The sequence below is a fragment of the Chiloscyllium plagiosum genome, chromosome 38 (assembly GCF_004010195.1).
Source record: "Chiloscyllium plagiosum isolate BGI_BamShark_2017 chromosome 38, ASM401019v2, whole genome shotgun sequence".
NCBI lineage: Eukaryota > Metazoa > Chordata > Chondrichthyes > Orectolobiformes > Hemiscylliidae > Chiloscyllium > Chiloscyllium plagiosum.
The window spans coordinates 7,000,092-7,021,697 of NC_057747.1; the positions used below are offsets into that span (position 1 = coordinate 7,000,092).

Sequence of the window (21,606 nt, forward strand, 5' to 3'; positions counted from 1 at the left end):
GGGTCCTTTGTTTTGGTGAGTTGTTGTCTGAGAGTGGCTGTTGGTTTGTGTGCTGTTATAAGTCCTTGTGGTCGCAGTAGTCTGGCTGTCATTTCAGAGATGTTCTTGATGTATGGTAGTGTGGCTAGTCCTTTGGGTTGCGGCATGTCCTCGTTCCGTTGTCATCAAGACAGTATTCAAAAGGGCCACAACACACTGCAGTACACCAGAACTGCAAAAAGAGGAAGAGGAACACCTATACAAGGTATTCGCAAAAAACGGATATCCTCGCAATTTCATCAACAGATGCCTAAGAGAAAGACATCGGAACGAGGACATGCCGCAACCCAAAGGACTAGCCACACTACCATACCTCAGGAGCATTTCAGAACTGACAGCCAGACTAGTGCGACCACTAGGACTTATAACAGCACACAAACCAACAGCCACACTCTGACAACAACTCACCAGAACGAAGGACCCGATACCCAGCATGAGCAAAACTAATGTAGTGTACAAAATCCCATGCAAGGACTGCACAAAACACTATATAGGATAAACAGGAAGACAGCTAACGATCCGCATCCATGAACATCAACTAGCCACGAAACGCCACGACCAGCTATCCTTAGTAGCCACACACCCAGACGGCAAGCAACATGAATTAACTGGGACAACCAGCTATCCTTAGTAGCCACACACCCAGACGGCAAGCAACATGAATTCAACTGGGACAACACTAGCATTATAGGGCAAGCCAAACAAAGAACAGCCAGGGAATTTCTAGAAGCATGGCACTCATCTACAAACTCCATCAACAAACACATCGACCTGGACCCAATATACCAGCCACTACAGCGGACAGGTGAAACTGACAACTGGAAGCGGCTGGGACAGGCCACTATAAATGCCGGAGGAAACACCACAGAAGTGCTTCACAGGAGGCTCCCAAGCACTGAGGATGTCACCTAGACAGGGGACGAAACGTTTTCAACAAAAATTTCCAGCTCGGCAAACAGAACCACAACAACGAGCACCCGAGCTACAAATCTTCTCCCAAACTTTGAATGCCTAATAAGTGTTTATTAAAGTATTTAATTTTTAATTTACAAATAATGAATGTAATAATTATCCGAATCTGGATTCCAAAGAAACCAGATGTGGTTAATTATTGGGGAACATCCCTTCTCTCCACCATTGACGACTACCTTTTTTAACTGCAGTGCTTTTGCTTTTGTTTTTAACAAGCCTATTCTGTTCACCTTTTGTTGTACCTAATTTCAAAATCTTTCTTCTAACCCACCTGCTTGATCACAATTTTAATTCCTCCATTTCCCTTTCATTTCCTATGCACAGAGTATGTAGGGAAATGGGAGCAGGTTGGCCCCATGAGCCTGCTTTGCCATTTAATATGGTCATTGCTGAACTGCGTAGCACCATTTTCCTGCATGAACCCAATATCCCTTTGATATCTTTAAAACCTAGAAATCTATTGATCTCTGAGTGTACTCAGCTGAGGCTGTGCAGCCCTCTGGATAAAAATTCAAAGATTCATAATCCTCTGAGCGAAGACATTCTACCTCCTCTCCATCATAAATGGCCTGCCTTTATTCTGAGATTGTGTCCCTTGTTCTCCATTTTATGACCTATATCTCCTCATTTTAAAGGGCAAGGATACTGTTTTCCTTTAAGAGTGGAGCTTTAAATAAATGCAAGATGCTGGCAGAAAACTTGTCATCTTCATTTTGAATATTAAAAATTTTAATTATTGTGGAGAAAAGCAGCTTAAAAGGTTTTAAATTAATTTGAATGATTTGACTGCTAACTTTCTCCTATAGTAATGGTTTCCTCTTATTTCAGTGAGGTGGTTGTGTTAATAAATGATTTAGCGGTTGACATAAAATGGTTAGCTTGCTGTTTTTCTCCAATTATTTTGTTATCTGAACATTTGTAGCAAATGAATCAATTCAAAGTTTGAGGCTGTAATGAGGAAGCGGGAGACTGTGCATTTTACAAACACGGAAAAGAAGATACGGGTCATTCTGGCATAAAGCACGTTTTGTTAACACAAATTGTGAAATTGTCTGGACAACACAAACTTTCTACTGAATGGGTATGGTGATCTTGTAGAGTGTGATCTTGTACAGTATGATTTTCTATAGCACAGGGGTTGCAGAGAAACGCAACTGTCGCATTATAGCAGAACGGCCTGTAGTGATGGGCAGGGATGTTATCACAAAGAAGTTTTTAAACTGCTGGTAAATGGTCAATCATAAACTGTACTCTTGTACAAGAGTAGGAGTAGTAGATTGTTTAGTTAAACAATACGTTCTGCTGAAATTGGATGTGTGTGTTGATAAGTAAACATTTGAACTTCAAAGACTGATTGCTGTTCAAGCTAGATATGAGAACTTTGTCTATACCAGGGCTGGGGAACCTGCGGCCTTCTAGGCCATTGTGTGGGGCCTTTTGAATGAATCCAAATTTTGCAGAACAAATCTTTTATTTTTAAAATCTTAAAATGAATGTATTTAAAATACCAGAGAGTAAAAGAAAATTCAACAAAATAATCCTTACAGACTGACTGTCACAATTAAAAAATTGGTAAGTCATAAGGCTCCTAAACTACTACAGATGGAATTAATTGAGCTCTTAGAAGATGACATTTTAAAGTCCTTATTTGACGCTAAGAAAGATCCAATTGAAATATGGAAAAATGCAATGGAATACCCATGCCTTCGGCAACATGCACGGAAAATGCTTTCTTGCTTCTCAACCACTTATTGCTGCGAATCTACATTCTCCTACTTAACCAAAATCAAGACGCCCTTAAAGTCACAAATGACGGATACCCACCTAGAGGATCAGCTAAAACTGCAGACCTCCATGCTGCAACCAAATATTCAAATGCTTTCCTACAAAAAGCAGTCACAACAAAGTCATTAAAAGGTTAGTTAACTTTAGAATTAACATTTTTTTTCATTTTTTTAGTTAGTACATAGTAGTTAGATTTTTCCAAAATAATGTGAATTTTGAAGAATATATAATTGAAGTTTCTTGGATGTGGCCTTATTAGATTACAACTAACATAATGCGGCCTTCCAACATAAAAAGGTTCCCCACCTCTGGTCTATACTATTATGAGCAGGGGTAGACTGGACAACCTCTTCTACACCAATGATTACAATGATGGCTGATCATTTGCCTTAATAACACTTTCTGCCTTTCATGCGAAAGCCAGTATTGCCTGAAAACCCAAAAATCTGTGAATCTGAACCTAAGTATTTCCACAACCCTCTGGATAAACAGTTCTGAAGATTTACAACAAATTTCTGAAATTTGTCCTCATCTCCATGCTAAAGAAGAATATATTCCCATTAAGGGAGTTCATCAGACTAATTCATGAGATGAGGAGACTGGGTCTGCATTCTGTAGAATTTAGAATGAGAGATGATATCATTGAAACACACAAAATTCTACAGGGCTCAACAGGGTAGATGTAAGAAGGATGATCCCCCTGGCTGGAGAAACTAGGGCACATAGTCTCAGAGGAAGAGGTAAGCCATTTAGGATTGAGACAAAGATTTTTTTCACTGAAGGTGGGTGAATCTTTGGAATTCTCTACCCCAGGGGCTATAGATGCTCAGCCATTAAGTATGTTCAAGGCAGAGATTAATATCGAGAAATTTATCAAAGACATCAAGAGATATGGGAATAATGCAGGAAATGACATTGAGATTGTAATAGGTTCATTTACATGGGAACCTATTTCCAGGTTCCCATGTAAATGATCGGCGCCATATTCTAAGACCATGCCATTGTTCTTAATTCATTGTTCCAGATTCCCCAGCAGTCATGTGTCTACTCCAGGTGTGGTCTTGCCAAACCCCTGTAAAATCTGTTAATTCAGAGAACATTTGAGTCTTCAGGTGTTATGGCTTTGATATTGCGTTTCTCTGGGAATCTAACTGTCTTACACATTCAAGTGTGGGAAGAAATAAATGTTTCGGTGCAGCATTGGAAGTCCGCAGGAAGGAGTATGTGATGTGAATAGGATAGTTGTATTTAAGGGGAAGCCAAATTAGTACTTTAGAAAGGGAATAGAGGTTACTTGACTGTGAAGGTTTATTCAATTGGACTAAATGGCCCTATTCTATATAATTTACTGAAGGATTGATAAAAGTGAGATACATGTGAATCTCCTATTGTGTTGCATATACTTAAGTGCCACATCCTGCTCGACTGGGACTGTTGTACCACATAAATTATAATCCTGTGTTGCTTTTCATAATTCAGCGCTATATTTAGTTTCCAGTCAGTGTTTTCCAATATTTGACTTTTAAAACATCATTCAAGATATAATATTGGAGGCAAAATCACAGGGAACTTCACAATGTTTTTGTCTCAGTTAGTAAAGGATGCAGTTCTATTTATGCTAGAAGTACTTGTGTTAACTTCTTATTAAACAACCACTTCATTCAGCATTTCTGACAGGCTGGCTTTGATCAGCAGCCTGTTAATGGAGAGAATTACTTGTGTTCGCCCACATCACCGCAACACTAGCAAGGTGACTCAGCTCACTGGTATCTCTTTCATCCTTTATGCCACAGGCAGTGAGGCAGTTTGTAGTGGATTGGAACTGACTTCAGCAGTAAAGACTTAGCCTTGAAGTCAGCTTGGGATCAGAACAATGCACAAATCATCTCTGTCTGTCTATCTATCTGATCGGACCACTGATTCCTTGAAAATAATGTGCTTGCTCAAAGATAAAACTGTGCCAGTAATTTCTCAGTGATTCCCTGAGGAACTCTAAATTGCACCTTCCCACTATTTCTGATCTTGTTAACAGTCTCCTCTCAGTTGAAAAAGGGCGGCTTGTTCCATGTGACTTTGACATAAGTTATGTTGCAGTTTCAATTCAGGCCCTTGGTCTCTGTCCTTTCTGGTTATCTGATTACATACCCATGAATCAGTGATCAATATCAACCTGAGTATCCCTGTGAAACTTTTCAGCCTATTTATTGGCATTTATAATGCAGTAAATGAACAACGTTTTCCTATTTTAGTTCACTTTTTGGAATGAGCTGTGTCAACTTATGAATTTAAATGCTGCACAAGCATTGCATGGCTTTTTTATGTGCTCAAGAGCTGGAACATAACTAGCTTCTGGAAAAGTGGCTTTCTGCATATGTTTTGCAGACAGTGTTTTCATGAAGTCTGTATCTTAAATGTTCGTTAACTTTCAATTTAATAATCGCAGAGACGTGAGCAAATGGAACTTACAACTACTTTTCTATGAACTGTCTCCTCCTAGGATCATCAAAAACTGCCTGAAACTTTCTTTTGAATTTTGTTTTCAGGATATCTTGCTGGCCGATCTTCTCTGTGCTCCCTCCACCACACTTAACAACCCTTGACCACATTTTGCAAAGCCAAATTATTGAATATGCAGAAAAAAAATTAGTTCATGTATTACAATGCTGGAGCTTTGTAAAAACAATCAGTGCAATGGTTATAGAATTTGATCTTTTGCGGGCTCTCTTGTGGTATAGTGGTAGTGTCCCTACCACTGGACCAGGAGGGCTGTGTTCAAGTTCTATCTGCTCCAGAGGTGTGTAATAACATCTCTGAACAGGTTGATTAGAAAGATAGAAATTGTCCTTTTGAGCTTGAATTAGAATCTGCAGGGTGCATTTTGAACTACTTTACTGTTCTGGTGAAATACTAATAGTTGCTGGATCTTGTAGCATTGGTGGGAAAAATGAATTGCAATCAGTTAAGAATACCACAGGAGTGTTAATGTTGAGACGTCAGTATGTTTTCTTTACCCATAGTGTGCTGATAAACTACCTGGTGACAGATGGGTGCTTCTAAAAAATCCTGATCCACCAGATCACTGAAACTGAGTTTGTGAGTAGCAACATAAACACCAGAGTTCTGCATGTGTGAAATTCATTAAAGCAAGTGGTCATAGAGATGTACAGCATGGAACCAGACCCTTCGGTCCAACCTGTCCATGCCGACCAGATAACCCAACCCAATCTAGTCCTACGTGCCAGCACCCGGCCCATATCCCTCCAAACCCTTCCTATTCGTATACCCATCTAAATGCCTCTTCAATGTTGCAATTGTACCCCTGTTCAGCCTCTCCCTATAGCTCAAATCCTCCAACCCTGGCAACATCTTTGTAAATCTTTTCTGAACCCTTTCTAGTTTCACAACATCATACCGATAGGAAGGAGACCAGAATTGCACGCAATATTCCAACAGTGGCCTAACCAATGTCCTGTACGGTCGCAACATGACCTCCCAACCTTTGTACTCAATACTCTGACCAATAAAAGAAAGCATACCAAATGCCGCCTTCACTATCCTATCTACCTGCGACTCCACTTTCAAGGAGCTATGAACCTGCACTCCAAAGGTCTCTTTGTTCAGCAACACCCCCAAGGACCTTACCATTAAGTGTATACGCCCTGCTACGATTTGCTTTCCTAAAATGCAGCGCCTCACATTTATCTGAATTAAACTCCATCTGCCACTTCTCAGCCTATTGGTCCATCTGGTTCAGATCCTGTTGCAATCTGAGGTAACCTTCTTCGCTGTCCACTACACCTCCAATTTTGGTGTCATCTGCAAACTTACTAACTATACCTCTTATGCTCACATCCAAATCATTTATGTAAATGACAAAAAGTAGAGGACCCAGCACCAATCCTTGCGGCACTCCACTGGTCACAGGCCTCCAGTCTGAAAAATAACCCTTCAACACCACCCTCTGTCTTCTACCTTTAAGCCAGTTCTGTATCCAAATGGCTAGTTCTCCCTGTAGCAAGGTGAGATCTAGCCTAGCTAATTAGTCTCCCATGGGGAACCTTGTCAAACGCCTTACTGAAGCCCATATAGATCACATCTACTGCTCTGCGCTCATCAGTCTTCTTTGTTACTTCTTCAAAAAAACTCAGTCAAGTTTGTGAGACATGATTTCCCACAGACAAAGCCACGTTGACTATCCCTAATCAGTCCGTGCCTTTCCAAATACATGTACATCCTGTCCCTCAGGATTCCCTCCAACAACTTGCCCACCACCGACATCAGGCTCACTGGTCTATAGTTCCCTGGCTTGTCTTTACCACCCTTCTTAAACTGTGGCACTACGTTAGCCAACCTCCAATCTTCCAGCACCTCACCTGTGACTATCAATGATACAAATATCTCAGCTAGAGGCCCAGCAGTCACTTCTCTAGCTTCCCACAGAGTTCTAGAGTACACCTGATCAGGTCCTGGGGATTTATCCACTTTCATGTGGTTCAAGACATCCAGCACTTCCTCCTCTGTTATATGGACATTTTGCAAGGTGTCACCATCTATTTCGCTACTTTCTATATCTTCCATATCCTTTTCCACAGTAAATATTGATACAAAATACTCGTTTAGTATCTCCCCCATTTTCTGCAGGTCCACACAAAGGCCGCCTTGCTGTTCTTTGAGGGGCCATATTCTCTCCCTGTTTACCCTTTTGTCCTTAATATATTTGTACAAACCCCTTGGATTCTCCTTAATTCTATTTGCCAAAGCTTTCTCATATCCGGATTCACTCGATCTATCCTGTCTATACCTTACATATGCTTCCTTCTGTTTCTTAACCAAACCCTCAACTTCTTTAGTCATCCAGCATTCCCTATACCTACCAGCCTTTCCTTTCACCCTGACAGAAATATACTTTCTCTGGATTCTCATCATCTCATGTCTGAAGGCTTCCCATTTTCCAGCCATCCCTATACCTTTGAACATCTGCCCACAATCAGCTTTTGAGAGTTCTTGCCTAATACCATCAAAATTGGCCTTCGTCCAATTTAGAACTTTAACTTTTAGATCTGGTCTCTCCTTTTCCATCACTATTTTAAATCTAATAGAATTATGGTCCCCCACTGACACCTCCGTCACCTGCCTGCCTTATTTCCCAAGAGTAGGTCAAGTTTTGCACTTTCTCTAGTAGGTACATCCACATAGTGAATCAGAAAATTGTCTTGTACACACTTAACAAATTCTTCTCCATCTAAACCCTATGGCAGTCCCAGTCGATGTTTGGAAAGTTAAAATCCCCTACCATAACCATCTTATTATTCTTACAGATAGCTGAGATCTCCTTACAAGTTTGTTTCTCAGTTTCCCTCTGACTATTAAGGGGTCTATAATACAATCCCAATAAGGTGATCATCCCTTTCTTATTTCTCAGTTCCACCCAAATAACTTCCCTGGAAGTATTTGCAGGAATATCCTCCCTCAGCACAGCTGTAATGCTATCCCTTATCAAAAACGCCACTCCCCCTCCTCTCTTGCCTCCCTTTCTATCCTTCCTGTAGCATTTGTATCCTGGAACATTAAGCTGCCAGTCCTGCCCATCCCTGAGCTATGTTTCTGTAATTGCTATGATATCCCAGTCCGATGTTCCTAACCATGCCAAGTTCATCTGCCTTCCCTGTTAAGCCCCTTGCATTGAAATAAATGCAGTTGAATTTATTAGTGACCAGATTGTTCTCTGTTTAATGTTTCTGTAAAGGCTGCCAATTCAGAGGACAGTGCAACCTATAAAGTAAGGGCACTGAAAAGGCTTCCATTTTTTTAAACACATGCCCTTGTATTCAAATTATGATTTCTCAATAAGTGTATTCTTTTGCTTGTTTATATAGATTTCACTCTGCTTAAATGGTATTCCCCTGTTCGCTCTTGAATATACAGATATCCCACTTGACTGTTGAAAGCTGATGAATATTTAAATCGCAGGAACTCACTCTCCAAACTTAATTTCTCTCCATATGTCTTTACATTGAAATGAAATTTTTGTGCCCAAGATAAGACGGGTTAACTGTCCTCTCTCTCAACTCCAGCTGGTGACAACAGAGTTTAAATTTAATAGGGCGGTGACATGGCCAATTTCATTAATAATCACACTGCTGTGTACAAGTTGGTCTAAGATGTGAACCAGCCAGTTAGCCAATGAGTTAGTTTTATTTCACACACTCAAGTAAAATTACAGAAATCTGTAAAAGTTTAATAGCTGCTAGTTGCAGGGTTTCTCATTGGAGCAGTATTGTCTGATAATTTTATCTTTTCCACCGAGAAATGGGGTTGATTTAGAATTCTACCTTAATGGTTGCAACATTGAAGCCTTGTGGTGGATTTTCAACTCGTAGTGTTTGACGAAAAAATTCTGAGAGAGTGAGGGAGCTTTTGCTTCGTGGCAGTTTCCTTCTGTATTCTTAGATCAAATACAGTATGTTTTTAATCTGACCTCAGCCTTGATGCCACTGCCAAGTAGCTTGTGCTCACCTCAAATGCAACATTTTAGCTGTAATACCAATGTCCTTTTGCTTTGAAAAGTTATTTTTAGAAAGCTTTCAATACATGCAGTTGATGATCAACGTATAAATGCATGCATCCAGCCAGTGACATTTTACATTTTCATATTTTATCTGACACTTTTTTTTTAATAATGAAAGGCTGGTCCTGAAACTATACTGGATTTTCCAGCTGCACATAATCTTCCATAAGTAGCTGAAGCAAAATACGAGAGATGCCAAAAATCTGAAATTAAGGTGGGAAATGCTGGCACTTTGGCAGCAGCATAGTGAGAGAAACAGTTCATGCTTGCAACCAATCACTCTTTATCAGAACATTGTGTGCTGTCTCTCATCAGGTGCTTTTTAATGATCGCTTTGATTTGTTCATAGGGTCATTTAGAAAACATGAAGCTCAAGGAGATTGAGAGGACAGCCATTCAGTCCTGGAGTCCTGCTTCTCACCATCCACTCTATTTGGCTACAGGTAACTTCAGACAATTTATCGAAACTGAAATTATAATAAACTGTTGCTGCTTTGGAATGAGTAGTAATCATCAATTATTGTGATTATTGAAGTGAAATGCATGCTTCATGTCTTTGTGTGGAATTATGCTTTAAGAAATAATATTTGCTTCATTCCTACATTGTGTGAATTTACAAGATAATTTTTGGAGTATATATTTAGGAGAAAGTGAGATAATGCACTAGAAAATTGATTCACTTTCCAACTGATTATTCTTCATTAATATCAATTGTTACAGGTCTAAGATGTAAGCCAGCCAGTTAGCCAATGAGTTAGTTTTATTTCACACACTGTGAAGTTCTTTCTGTTTTCCCCAGCAATGTGCCTCAGCACCAATATCAAATGGTTAACCACTGTTGCATGAATGTGACTTTACCAATTTCATTTATAGCTTTTTCCTCCCTTAAGGTGACAAGTTGTGGACCGTTCGGTGCCACCCCAATCATTGGAATTGAAATTGTGACCAATCTAAACTTACTTCATGTTGGGTTCATACAACCAGAACTGATGTTAATACTTACAGATTGAGCTGAATTGAATACAACCTTTAGACAAGAAAGGATTTTGTGCATTGTACAATGCCTGATGACTTGAATGGGTTTTCAGCTCAATGTTTAAAGACCCCTGGTTATATATAAGACTTAAGATAGAGGAGCAGAGTAACAATTTGGCCCAGTAAACCTCCTCTGCCATTCAAATTAATTATTGCAATCTTGGGCTTTGAATCCACCTTCCAGCCTCCTCCACATATCCTTTGAGTCCCCGAGAGACCATTGATCTATTAGTCTCAGCCTTCAATGTATTCTGTGGTGGAGCATCCATAACCCTTTAGAGTAGAGAATTCCATCGACCCTTGAGTGAAGTAACTTCTTTTCATCTCAGTCTTAAATGATTGGCCCCTTATCTGAAGGCTGATCCCATCATTTTACATTCCTTGACCAGAGGAAACAATCTCTCAGCGTCTACTGTTACAAGTCTCATGGCATTTATGAACTGCTCAGTGTCCTTAGTACAGTAACGTTAGAGAATGATTACGTAAATGTATCAGTTTTTATTTGAAGCATATTTTACACTGCAGGTACCTCAGCTCAACAGTTGGATGCTACCTTTAGCACAAGTGCTGCGCTGGAGATCTATGAGCTCGATTTTTCAGATCCTTCACTGGATGCAAAATTGCGAGGGAGCTTACCTGCTACCAGTAGGTGAGTTCTTGATGCATGTGCCTAAATGCTTGGTAATAAAATTAGACAACTTATTTTTTAATTGTCTGCACTTATACATAAACAAATGAGGTTAGGATTCATGAGATAACTTGTATTTATTACTGGTAAAATGTATGTGTGAATATTCCTATTTAGGGTACATTGTTACACTTTTTCTTCTGTGTATGGAAATGTAGGTCCTTATTCACAAGCTAATGATCTCTTGTCTAAAAGAGGTTAGTTGCAGCTGCACCATTGTTTAATACACCTTTGGAACAATATTAAGTAACTATATTGGCCAGTCTCCAGTGTGGTCCATATTTTGCAAATGGGTGTGTGGCCAGGTGGACTAATGGTAATGAGGATGAGGGCAAAAGTTTAATTGTTGAATTTTGGGAAAGGAAAGTAAATCGTGTGGTAACTGTTACAGATTTCACAAGCTGATCTGGAGTAACTATGGCACAAGCTCCAATGGAGTCATAGCAGCAGGTGGAGATACAGGAACCATCACCCTTTACAATGCAGAGCAGATTCTTGAATTGGGAAGTGATCCCATCATTGGACAAAGTGAGAAGCATGCAGGTCCTGTTCGAGGACTGGATTTTAATCCTTTCCAGGTATTGAGATTGCATTTCCTCTTGCAAGCAGTTTCACTGGAACAAATCCTGAATGATCACCTACACTGTTCTGTGAAATTTTGGATAAAAATATGTCTTGACATATTTCAGCAACAAGGAACTTCAGTTATGTAGATACATTGGGCAAGTTGGGAATACAAGGGGTCACTGATTTATGAATGTCTGACTTATGAATGCTGGGTAATTACGAACATAATCCCATTCATGGTTATAATGTTAAAGACCCAGCATATGTGCTTAGGGTTGTATTACATTGTCCTGCATTGTTTCCTGACTTGTGTAGTCTTCAACTTGCAAATGGGATTCAAGAAAGGAGCCTATCTGCAACCTGGGACTGCTGTGTCCTCGTCAGAAAGGGGAAGGTTAAAAAGAGTCATGATAGAGGCTGGACGGTGTAGAGAGAGAGAAATCCTTCCCACATGCTCAGTAATGGATTGACCATGCTAAATTGCACTGTGGTGTTCAGGGATCTGTAGGTGAGGCGGACTAGCCATTGGAGGTGCAGGTTTACAGATGTTATGGACCAGAGCAAACCCCCTCAAAATACATCAAAGAGATAGCCTAGACTCTAACTTTTTATTTTCTTTAAAGACAAGGGTAAAGAACTGGGTTTCAGATGTGATTTGATTGGTCCATCACTAGGCTTTAAGAAAAACAAACTTTATTCTTACAGTAGTCAAAATGCAAACACGAAAAAAAAGAGGAATTGGCATAATTTTAACTCCACAGAAATACTTAATAACATAATATACTACTTAACTACTAATCATCAACTGTTCCAATATTCCATAAACACACCCTTAACAAAGGCAAATTGAGCAAAATCGATTTTCATCACATGCTGTCTTTGCTCCAATCCAGTAGAAAGGAACACCGAGAGAAGCAAGGTAGCAGCAGAGAGAGAACTCATGGTTTTTGCTGCAGTTGAGAAAGAGAGCTGTATCTGTCAGCTTCAACAGCCGGTTCCAAACCCCAACTAAAACGTCGGTCTAAGAGAGCCTGACTCCTGTCTAATTGAAAGAAACGTTTTGGGAGCTCAAAAATTTGAGCTTTTGAAGCAGATGTTCCGATACCACTTTAGCAATACCTTTTTGCAAGAGAAACAACATAGTAAAAGCACAGTGCCACCATTGGTCCATATCCCTCTATTCCCATTCATGAAACCATCCAGATGCTCCTCAAATGTTGTAGGAGAAAGTGAGGACTGCAGATGCTGGAGATCAGAACTGAAAAATGTGTTGCTGGAAAAGCGCTGCAGGTCAGGCAGCATCCAAGGAGCAGGAGATCTCTGATTCCTGAAGAAGGCCTTATGCCCGAAACGTCGATTCTCCTGCTCCTTGGATGCTGCCTGACCTGCTGCGCTTTTCCAGCAACACATGTTTGAGCTTCGCCTCTTAAATGTTGCCAACATGCCTGCTTCCATCACCTCTTCTGGCAGTGCATTCCAGGCTTCTCCCAATTTCTGATTCCTGAAGAAGGGCTTATGTCCAAAACGTCGATTCTCCTGCTCCTTGGATGCTGCCTGACCTGCTGTACTTTTCCAGCATCACAGTTTTCAACTCTGGTCTCCAGCATCTGCAGTCCTCACTTTCTCCTAGTTAATCCCCCCACTCTCTGCATGGAAAAACTTCCCTTGAACATTTCCCTTAAGGGTCAATACCTACCAGGATCTTGATGAAATAATCCAAAATACTTTCACATTGTCTGTCCTGACAATCAGCAGATGTTGGATACCTGCATCATTTTGGAATTGAGGTACTATTTTAAGTTAAAAATATTTTGACTGCTCCACTCCTGTAAAGGCGTTTTCTGAATACTAAGATCTTAACTTTACAAGATGCACTGCAGAAGTTTATCATGGTTCCTCGTACAGTACCTTCCAAACTGATGAGTACTACATCTAGGCGATCAAGGGCAGCAGTTACATGAGAGTTCTTCTCCAAGCCATTCACCAATCTGATTTGGAAATAGGGCAGCACGGTAGTTCAATGGGTAGCACTGCTGCCTCTCAGCTCCAGAGACCCAGGTTCAATTCCAGCCTTGGGCTTTGTGGAGTTTGCACATTTTCCCTGTGTCTGCATGGGTTTCTGCAGAATGATCTCGTTTCCTCCTACTGTCCAAAGATGCTAAATTGACCATAATGTGCAGGCTAGGTGGGGTGAGCCATGGAGAATACAGGGATAGGAGATGGGTCTGGGTGGAATGCTCTTTGGAGAATCAGTGTGGACATGATGGGCCGAATGGCCTGCTTCCATACTGTGGACATTCTATAAAATAAATTGCTCTTCCTTCATTGCAACTGGGTCAAACTCCTGGAACTGCATCCCTAACAGTTGGAATACCTATACCAAATGGACTGCAGCAGTCAGTATGTAGGCTCAGTTGTCAGTAGTGCTGCCTGACAACGTCAGTGACCCAGGGTTTGATTCTACCCTTGCACGACTATCTGTATGGAGTTTGCACATTCTCACTGTGTCTGCGTGGGTTTCCTCCAACTACTCCAGTTTCCTTCCACAGTCCAAAGATGTAAATATTAGGTGGATTGGCTGTGCTAAATTGCCCATAGTGTCCAAGAATATGTAAGTTAGGTGGAGTAGCCATAGGAAATGCAGGGTTACAGGGATAGAATGGTAAGCTGTTCAATCAGTGTGGACTCATTGGGTTGAATGGCCTGCTCCCACACTAGGGATTCTATAGGCGGCACGGTGGCACAGTGGTTAGCACTGCTGCCTCACAGCGCCAGAGACCCGGGTTCAATTCCCAACTCAGGCAACTGTCTGTGTGGAGTTTGCACATCCTCCTGGTGTCTGCATGGGTTTCCTCTGGCTGCTCCGGTTTCCTCCCACAGTCCAAAAATGTTCAGGTTAGGTGAATTGCCATGCTAAATTGCCCGTAGTGTTAGGTGTAGGGGAATGGGTATGGGTGGGTTGATCTTCGGAGGGTCGGTGTGGACTTGTAGGGCCAAAGGGCCCGTTTCCACACTAAGTAATCTAATCTAATCTAAAACTAAATCTAAATCAGTCTCAAGTTCAATTAGGATTTAACAAAAAATGCTGATCACAGCCTCCAAAGCCCACATCCATGAATAATTTTTAAAAAACGAGCAAGAGAAAGCCATCCTTGTAATCCCGAGGCTCTTTAAGGGTCTATGGTAGTCTTATTGATGTGCCTCTGTGTTAAAGTTGTAAAATGAACTTTTGATAGACACCAGGCCTTCTAACTCCATGATCTCGACCACCTAGAAGAACAGGAACAGCAGTACATGGGAACACCACCAAATTTCCGGCTACAAGCCTCACACTATTCTGCCTTGATAAAATTGTGCCATTCTTTCACTGTTGCTTGGTGAAAATGGTGGCACTCCTCCTATAATAACGCTGGTAATGTACCTGCACTACACAGACTACAAACTCGTTGCTATCGTTTTGGCAATAAATGCTAACTTTCTCAGTGACACCCACAATTTCTGATTGTTGATATTCATTACTCTGTCAGAAACTAAAAATTCGATTCTCCCACACCCACTTACTCACTTTTGGAAATATTTTAGTGAATATGGTGCTAGGAGCATAGTGACAGGAACACCAAGAACTATTAACATGATTATAAAGGCTTAAGATTGTGAAAAACAGTAAACCATTTCAATTGTGCTGATAAGATACTATCTGATAGAGATCTAGATAAGCAGTTTTAACCTGTACATCGTGTTCGAGCAGTGAAGTACATTTCTTCCTTGGGCCTGTTTGCCACAGTAAACAATTTGGCATTTAACTGCAATTAGAGATATACTGACGCCTGACCTGCTGTGCTGTTCCAGCAATAAAGTTTCAACTTTGATCTCCAGCGTCTGCAGACCTCACTTTCTCCTCGAAGAGTTAAGATGGGGCTGCCTTAAAAGCTGTGGTCTCATAAGAAAGCCAATCTCTTAATAAATGTGAACAAGGTGTTGGGAAGGAGAAGAAAGTCTCCATAGCAATTCTGTTTGCTAAATATTGGTGAGGTGCTAAAGTATAACAAATCAGATTGCAGCCAAGAGATAGAGTCATTGAGATGTACAGCATGGAAACAGACCCTTCGGTCCAACCGGTTCATGCCAACCAGGTATCCCAACCCAATCTAGTCCCACCTGCCAGCACCCAGCCCATATCCCTCCAAACTCTTCCTATTCATATACCCATCCAAGTGCTTTATAAATGTTGCAATTGTACCAGCCTCCACCACTTCCTCTGGCAGCTCATTTCATACCCGTACCACCCTCTGTGTGATGTTTTATTCTTTCTTGACCTATGTGTGTCATTGGCAAGGCCAGCATTTATTGCTCATCTCCATTGCCCTTGAACTGAATGGCTTGCGAGAGTAGTTCGGATGGTAGTTAACGGTCAACCACGTTACTGTTGGTCTAAAGTAGTGCAGACCAGACTGGATAAAGGCAGCACATTCACTTCCTCAAAGGACATTACTGGACCAGGTGCCAATTACAACTATCAAAGTTACTATTATTCTGACTAGCTATCACATCTAGATTTTAATTTAATTGAATTTAAATTCTGTCAGGCATGACCCCAGAATTTAAAACTGGGCCTCTGCATTACTTGAAGTCAGCAGTACATCACCTTCTCCCTCCATGATAAGAATTAAACGCTGCCATGGACAAAATAATTGCATGCCTTTAGTAAATTAAATTGCTGCATGCATCACATATTTGACCAATGAAGTTGCAGGAAAAAGAAGCTGTTTTTTGCAATTAGTTTTAAAATTTCTGCAAACTTCTCTCTTTGGTGAGTGCCCACAAAATCTAATGGAATATTGCATTAGATACTGAGCATTGTACCGCAGGAAGGATATATTACCCTTAGAGGGAATATTGCATGAATACTGCAGCGTGATTCCAGGGCACAAATGGTTGTCAAGAGGAAAGTTTATATTGACTAAATTTGTTTTCCCTTCAGTGTCAAAACAAGTGATCTGATAGAAATGTTAAGAAATGTTTCATTCCAGTGTGCAGTAGGATAGATAGAAGGAAACTATTTCATTTGGTGCATTACTGCTCTTCCAGGTATGTTATCAGGAAGCACTTTCTCACACAAAGAAAAATAGGAAACTGAAACACTGAAACCTAAAAGAAATTTGAGGCTAGGGGTCAATTGGAAATTTTTTGTGCTGAGCATAATCCATTTTTTTGGTCAGGATTTTGAAAGATATGGAATCAAGATGGTAATCAAGAGCTAGGACACAGATCAGTTGTGTTCATAATTGAGTGGTGGAAGAGATTAAATAACTGAATGGTCTACTTGTGATCCTATGTTCTAAATTATTGAGTTTAATTTTCTAAACTTTTTAAATTTTGTTTTCACATTTTCTTTAGAATAATCTAATGGCTTCTGGAGCTAATGATTCTGAAATTTATATTTGGGATTTAAATAATTTCAACACACCAATGACACCAGGAGCAAAGTCCCAGGTACGTTCAACTCATTAGTTGTGAGAAATATTGTACCTGTATTTTTGATAACACTGGTGGGTCGAAGCACTTGGCACAGGGTGGGGAAAGTGTATGGGGTGTTAATGTTCCCTAATTATGAGTACCAATCATTGTTGGATGCCACAAGTTTAGGCTCCTTTGTGTACAAAGCCACATGAAAACAGAATGATAATCTTGATGTGCCATATTTGAGCCCTGGAGTGAATAGATTTTACAATTGACATAGTTGTCAGAATTGTCCTTCGTATCAGTACATGTGCACCAGTAACTGGAACTTAGACCATTTTTCCAAATACTTGATTAATGCACACTAAGAATGTTTGATCAGCTTTTAATGCAATATAATAACACCACTGTTTTGCTCTCTTTCTCTCATTCCTGCCTATTCATCCACAGCAAAGAGAGGTAAGGATTAAAGTACACAATCTGCAGATGTAGCCTGGTAATGTAGAGATCTGCAGAATTAACCTAGTTTGTCCTTCTACTTCTTTACTCTGGTCACTATCTTCCATCTTTGTTTATTTTCTGGCTTTCTGTTTCCCACCCTCCCTCCATTTGGTGTTTATCTTTCAGTGCAAGCTACTGATTGTGCACGTATGCCATCTTATTTACAGGATTGTCTACATAGTTCTCTCCTTGCTCCCATTTCATCTTTCACCTTGGGTGTCTGCTTTCTTCTCTGCCTTTGTTCATAACTGAATGTGTGCCTTCTTGCCTAATTGTCTGCAATGGATGAGGGGCTTCCTGTTCTGCCTTCATAGTTCACAGTGTGTGCCTCATAGCTCTGTCCTGATTGTCCATAATGGGTATACTTGCCTTCCTACTCTGTCCTCATTGTTTACAATTGGGTGTGTGCTCCCTGCTCTATTCTCGCTATTCAAATGGTGCAAGCTTTTGGATAATGGGTAGAATTGAGTCAGGTATGGTTTGAATCAAGCATCAACAGTTAATTGAGACATGGGTTTTGCACCATGACTCGACCCCTTCACCCCACCATTTTAAATGTTATTGGTACTCATAAATTTGTTCTCTCACTTTTGGGCTTAATACTATCTACTCTTGCATAATAATGGTTGTGGTTACTTATGTTAATCAACTTGCAGATTCTTCCACTACTTTAGACTGCGCTTTAACGGAAGGATATGAAAATATGAAGACGACTTTTGCAATATGTGCGCTTCTCCTCATTGTTTATAATAGTTTTTCTCTCTCTCCATTCTGCCAACAATATTGACAGTCTGTACATTGAATCCTTTCTATCCTGACTCTGTCTATACTATTTGCAGTGTCTATTTCTCAATTGATTTTTTAGCAGTGTGACATCTCATTGTGTGTGCCTACTCATCTTTCTATTCTGCTTGTTTTTATTTAAGCCTTTCTCTCTTTTAGTCCTCATTAGTGCTTCTTCCCATCTCCCTTTGCTATCTAGCATCTGTCCACATTTTCTCTAATGTATGAGTGATCTTTTCAGTTGTATTTTGGCTCTGATGTTTTTTAACTAGTTCCCCTTGGTTTATGTCTTTCTAATTGTCCTGGGCTCAATGTATAATTATATATAAAAATGTGTTAAAATTCTATGAGCTAGTTAAAATATAACTAGGAAAAGTGTTAAAGCATGAGTGGAAATGATATTGTTCCTTGTGTGAGTTATAAATTAGATTTCCATTGTGGCTGTTAGTTTTGGAATATTGGATATGGTGACGGATTTAAAGCCTGAATCGCTGTGGCAGCTTGCATTTTTACATGTGTCTGGAGCTATGGATTATGATGATAGAAAGAAAGTTGGAAACTCTATCAGTCCTCACTTTCTCATTCTTTCTATCACATCTATGATAAGGAAGTTCTTTTCCCCTTTCGTTGGTGTAGGTTGGGAGGATTTGCAGTCTGTTATTTAGCTTGTTTGACCATGTTGTGAATGCACCTTCCATGACCATCAAGTCCTGAGCTGGCACTTGAGCTTGCAGCTTCTGGCTGAGAGGCAGAGGTGTCTACAGGACCTCCAAAATGTTGGTTATATTGGAGACACTATGATATAACTATACATAATAGTCACGAAATATATAGCATAGTATACTGAAAATCACTGTTTACAAATGATAAAGCAAGCAGTCGAGGGAGGCTTAAAGATCAACAGGGCCACAGGCAAAGGTCCTGGCTGCAGAGAAATGCAAGAAATCAGGTTTACATGAGCAAGGAGATTGATGGAAGTGTAGGAACATGACTAGTTCTAAGGACATGAACATAAATAGGATAGCAGATAGGGGATGTTTTGCACATTTGTGATGCTCACTGATAGAAAGCACCGGTGTATGCGGGGAAAGTTACATTGAGAATTAAACAAGAACAGTGTGCAAGAATTTGAAGAATAGAATAAACTTCACAGGCAGCAACTGGGATTAAAATGTAAGATGGGCCTGCCACTATATGCACAGAAAAATCTGACTGGATATATGTGATCCCCAGTGGTGATGGTGCTGTGGGTGATAAGGTGCTCCTTTATAAGCGAGAACTGCCTCTTGTACTTTTCCCACTATTAGAATGGAAGTTTGTTTCTATTACTTCAAAATACTTTCTGGTCTAAATGAAACTAAAGAACTGCGGTTGATGGAAATTGCAAACAAAAACAGAAATTGCTGGGAAAAATTCAGCAGGTCTAGTAGCATCAATGGACAGAAAACAGAATTAGCATCTCAGGATCATTGACCCTTCAAAACTGAAGTTTGGATTTGATTGAGAATCACTCTGATGGTGTGGAGGGCAAACAGAAAAGAATTATTCTAATCCCCAGCATTGATCAGCTGAATCTGATTGAGCATAAATGTACAAAGTCAAAAATATTCAATAATCTCAACAAGAAAATAACTGAATAGCAAAGACATTACAGGATTTTGTGATGAAGCTGGTGCATTTCCAGTAAGTATTCCTTTGCTAGCAGTTTGAAAGAGCTAGCCCATGCCCATCTTTTTTCCATTGACCTATACTTTTTTTTTAAACCTTACTTGCTTATCCAATTCTCTTTTGAATATGTGTTTGCCACCCTCTCAGTTGATACATTCCAGATCACCAATGCAATTGGTCACATTGAGCCATTTTACAATGATGCTCCTTGATGTGAATGAGGAGTCAGCCGAAGTTATATAGTGCAAAGGAAAGGAACATTTTTATCTGGCAATAATATTTTAATTTAGAACTCTGTACATGTTTCCTGGTAAGTTAGGATTTTGCCAGATTAAGCTGTTTTTATCTAATGAATAGATCAGGATAGAAATTCTTTTAACCACAGAACTATTGGGAATTGGTATATGTTTTATAATGGGGCAATGTAGTGCATACTGAACCAAGGACTGTTCATATTAGCTTAACTACGTTACTGATGTGAATTCTTAATGAACTAGAAATGGGCACCAGAACTTCTTGCAAGGTTTATTTTTGGCTTTTTTATTGTCTGTCATGGCTAGGAAATTAGGGTGAACAAGTCTTTAAGAAATCCACAAATTCCAGAGGACGTTTACAAGAATCATCTCGGGGATGAAGAGCTTGTCATGTGAGAAACAGTCGAGGATCTTGTACTTTGTCTTCTCCCTCTAAAATAACTGCATTTAGAAGGGTTAGTGTCTTTGAGGGCTGGTTAGTATTTGAACTCTCTTGTGTACAGTGTAACTGCTCACTTCCTGCACTTCTCTAACCCCTACTTGCTGATGAGTTTTATCATCACTGACTGGGACTGGTTCCCTGTATCCAAGTGTATTCAGTATGACCTCTGATTTTGTCTTAAAGCATTAGACAATTCCTTCACCTGTGAAATCCTTCACAACTTTAGTCTTCTGACTTTATATGCATCTGTGCGCCTACCAAGATAGAGCTACCTTCTAATAGCTTTGCTCCACTTTGGAATTCTGCCCAAGTGCTCTTCCATTTCTCTATTTACTATCTTCTAAAGAGTCAGATTTTGATCATATGTCTAAGTCATTCCTCTCATCTTTCCCTTCCTGGTTTAATACCCATCTTCCATTTGTGGAGCACCAGTGGAGCCACTGTTTAAATGGCCATATATAAATACAAGTTGTTTCTTTTCTAACTACCTTTGCCAATGTTACTTCAGACTGTATTTGGAAAGGCAAGGACTGATTAGGGATAGTCAACATGGCTTTGTGCATGGGAAATCATATCTCACAAACTTGATTGAATTTTTTGAAGAAGTAACAAAGAGAATCGATGAGCGCAGAGCGGTAGATGTGATCTATATGGACTTCAGAAAGGCGTTCGATAAGGTTCCCTGGGGAGACTGACTCGCAAGGTTAGATCTCACGGAATACAGGGAGAACTAGCCATTTGGATACAGAACTGGCGCAAAGGTAGAAGACAGAGGGTGGTGGTGGAGGGTTGTTTTTCAGACTGGAGGCCTGTGACCAGTGGAGTGCCACAAGGATCGGTGCTG

General features: G+C 40.2%; 1 protein-coding gene across 5 annotated transcripts in view; it reads left to right on the forward strand.

Moving 5' to 3' along the window:
- The window catches only part of sec31b (SEC31 homolog B, COPII coat complex component), an 88,629-nt gene that overhangs the window by 7,435 nt on the left and 59,588 nt on the right, over positions 1-21,606 (forward strand). For 2 of the 5 annotated variants that reach the window (XM_043678749.1, XM_043678752.1), the window contains exons 2-6: positions 9,714-9,807; positions 10,925-11,048; positions 11,479-11,665; positions 17,052-17,147; positions 17,565-17,573. In XM_043678749.1, coding sequence (XP_043534684.1) covers positions 9,729-9,807; positions 10,925-11,048; positions 11,479-11,665; positions 17,052-17,147; positions 17,565-17,573 — 495 coding nt within the window. In that variant the 5' untranslated portion in view covers positions 9,714-9,728. Of the gene's footprint in view, positions 1-5,813; positions 5,890-9,713; positions 9,808-10,924; positions 11,049-11,478; positions 11,666-17,051; positions 17,148-17,564; positions 17,574-21,606 lie in introns of all 5 variants that reach the window. The other 3 variants (XM_043678751.1, XM_043678753.1, XM_043678750.1) reach the window with 2 other exon arrangements.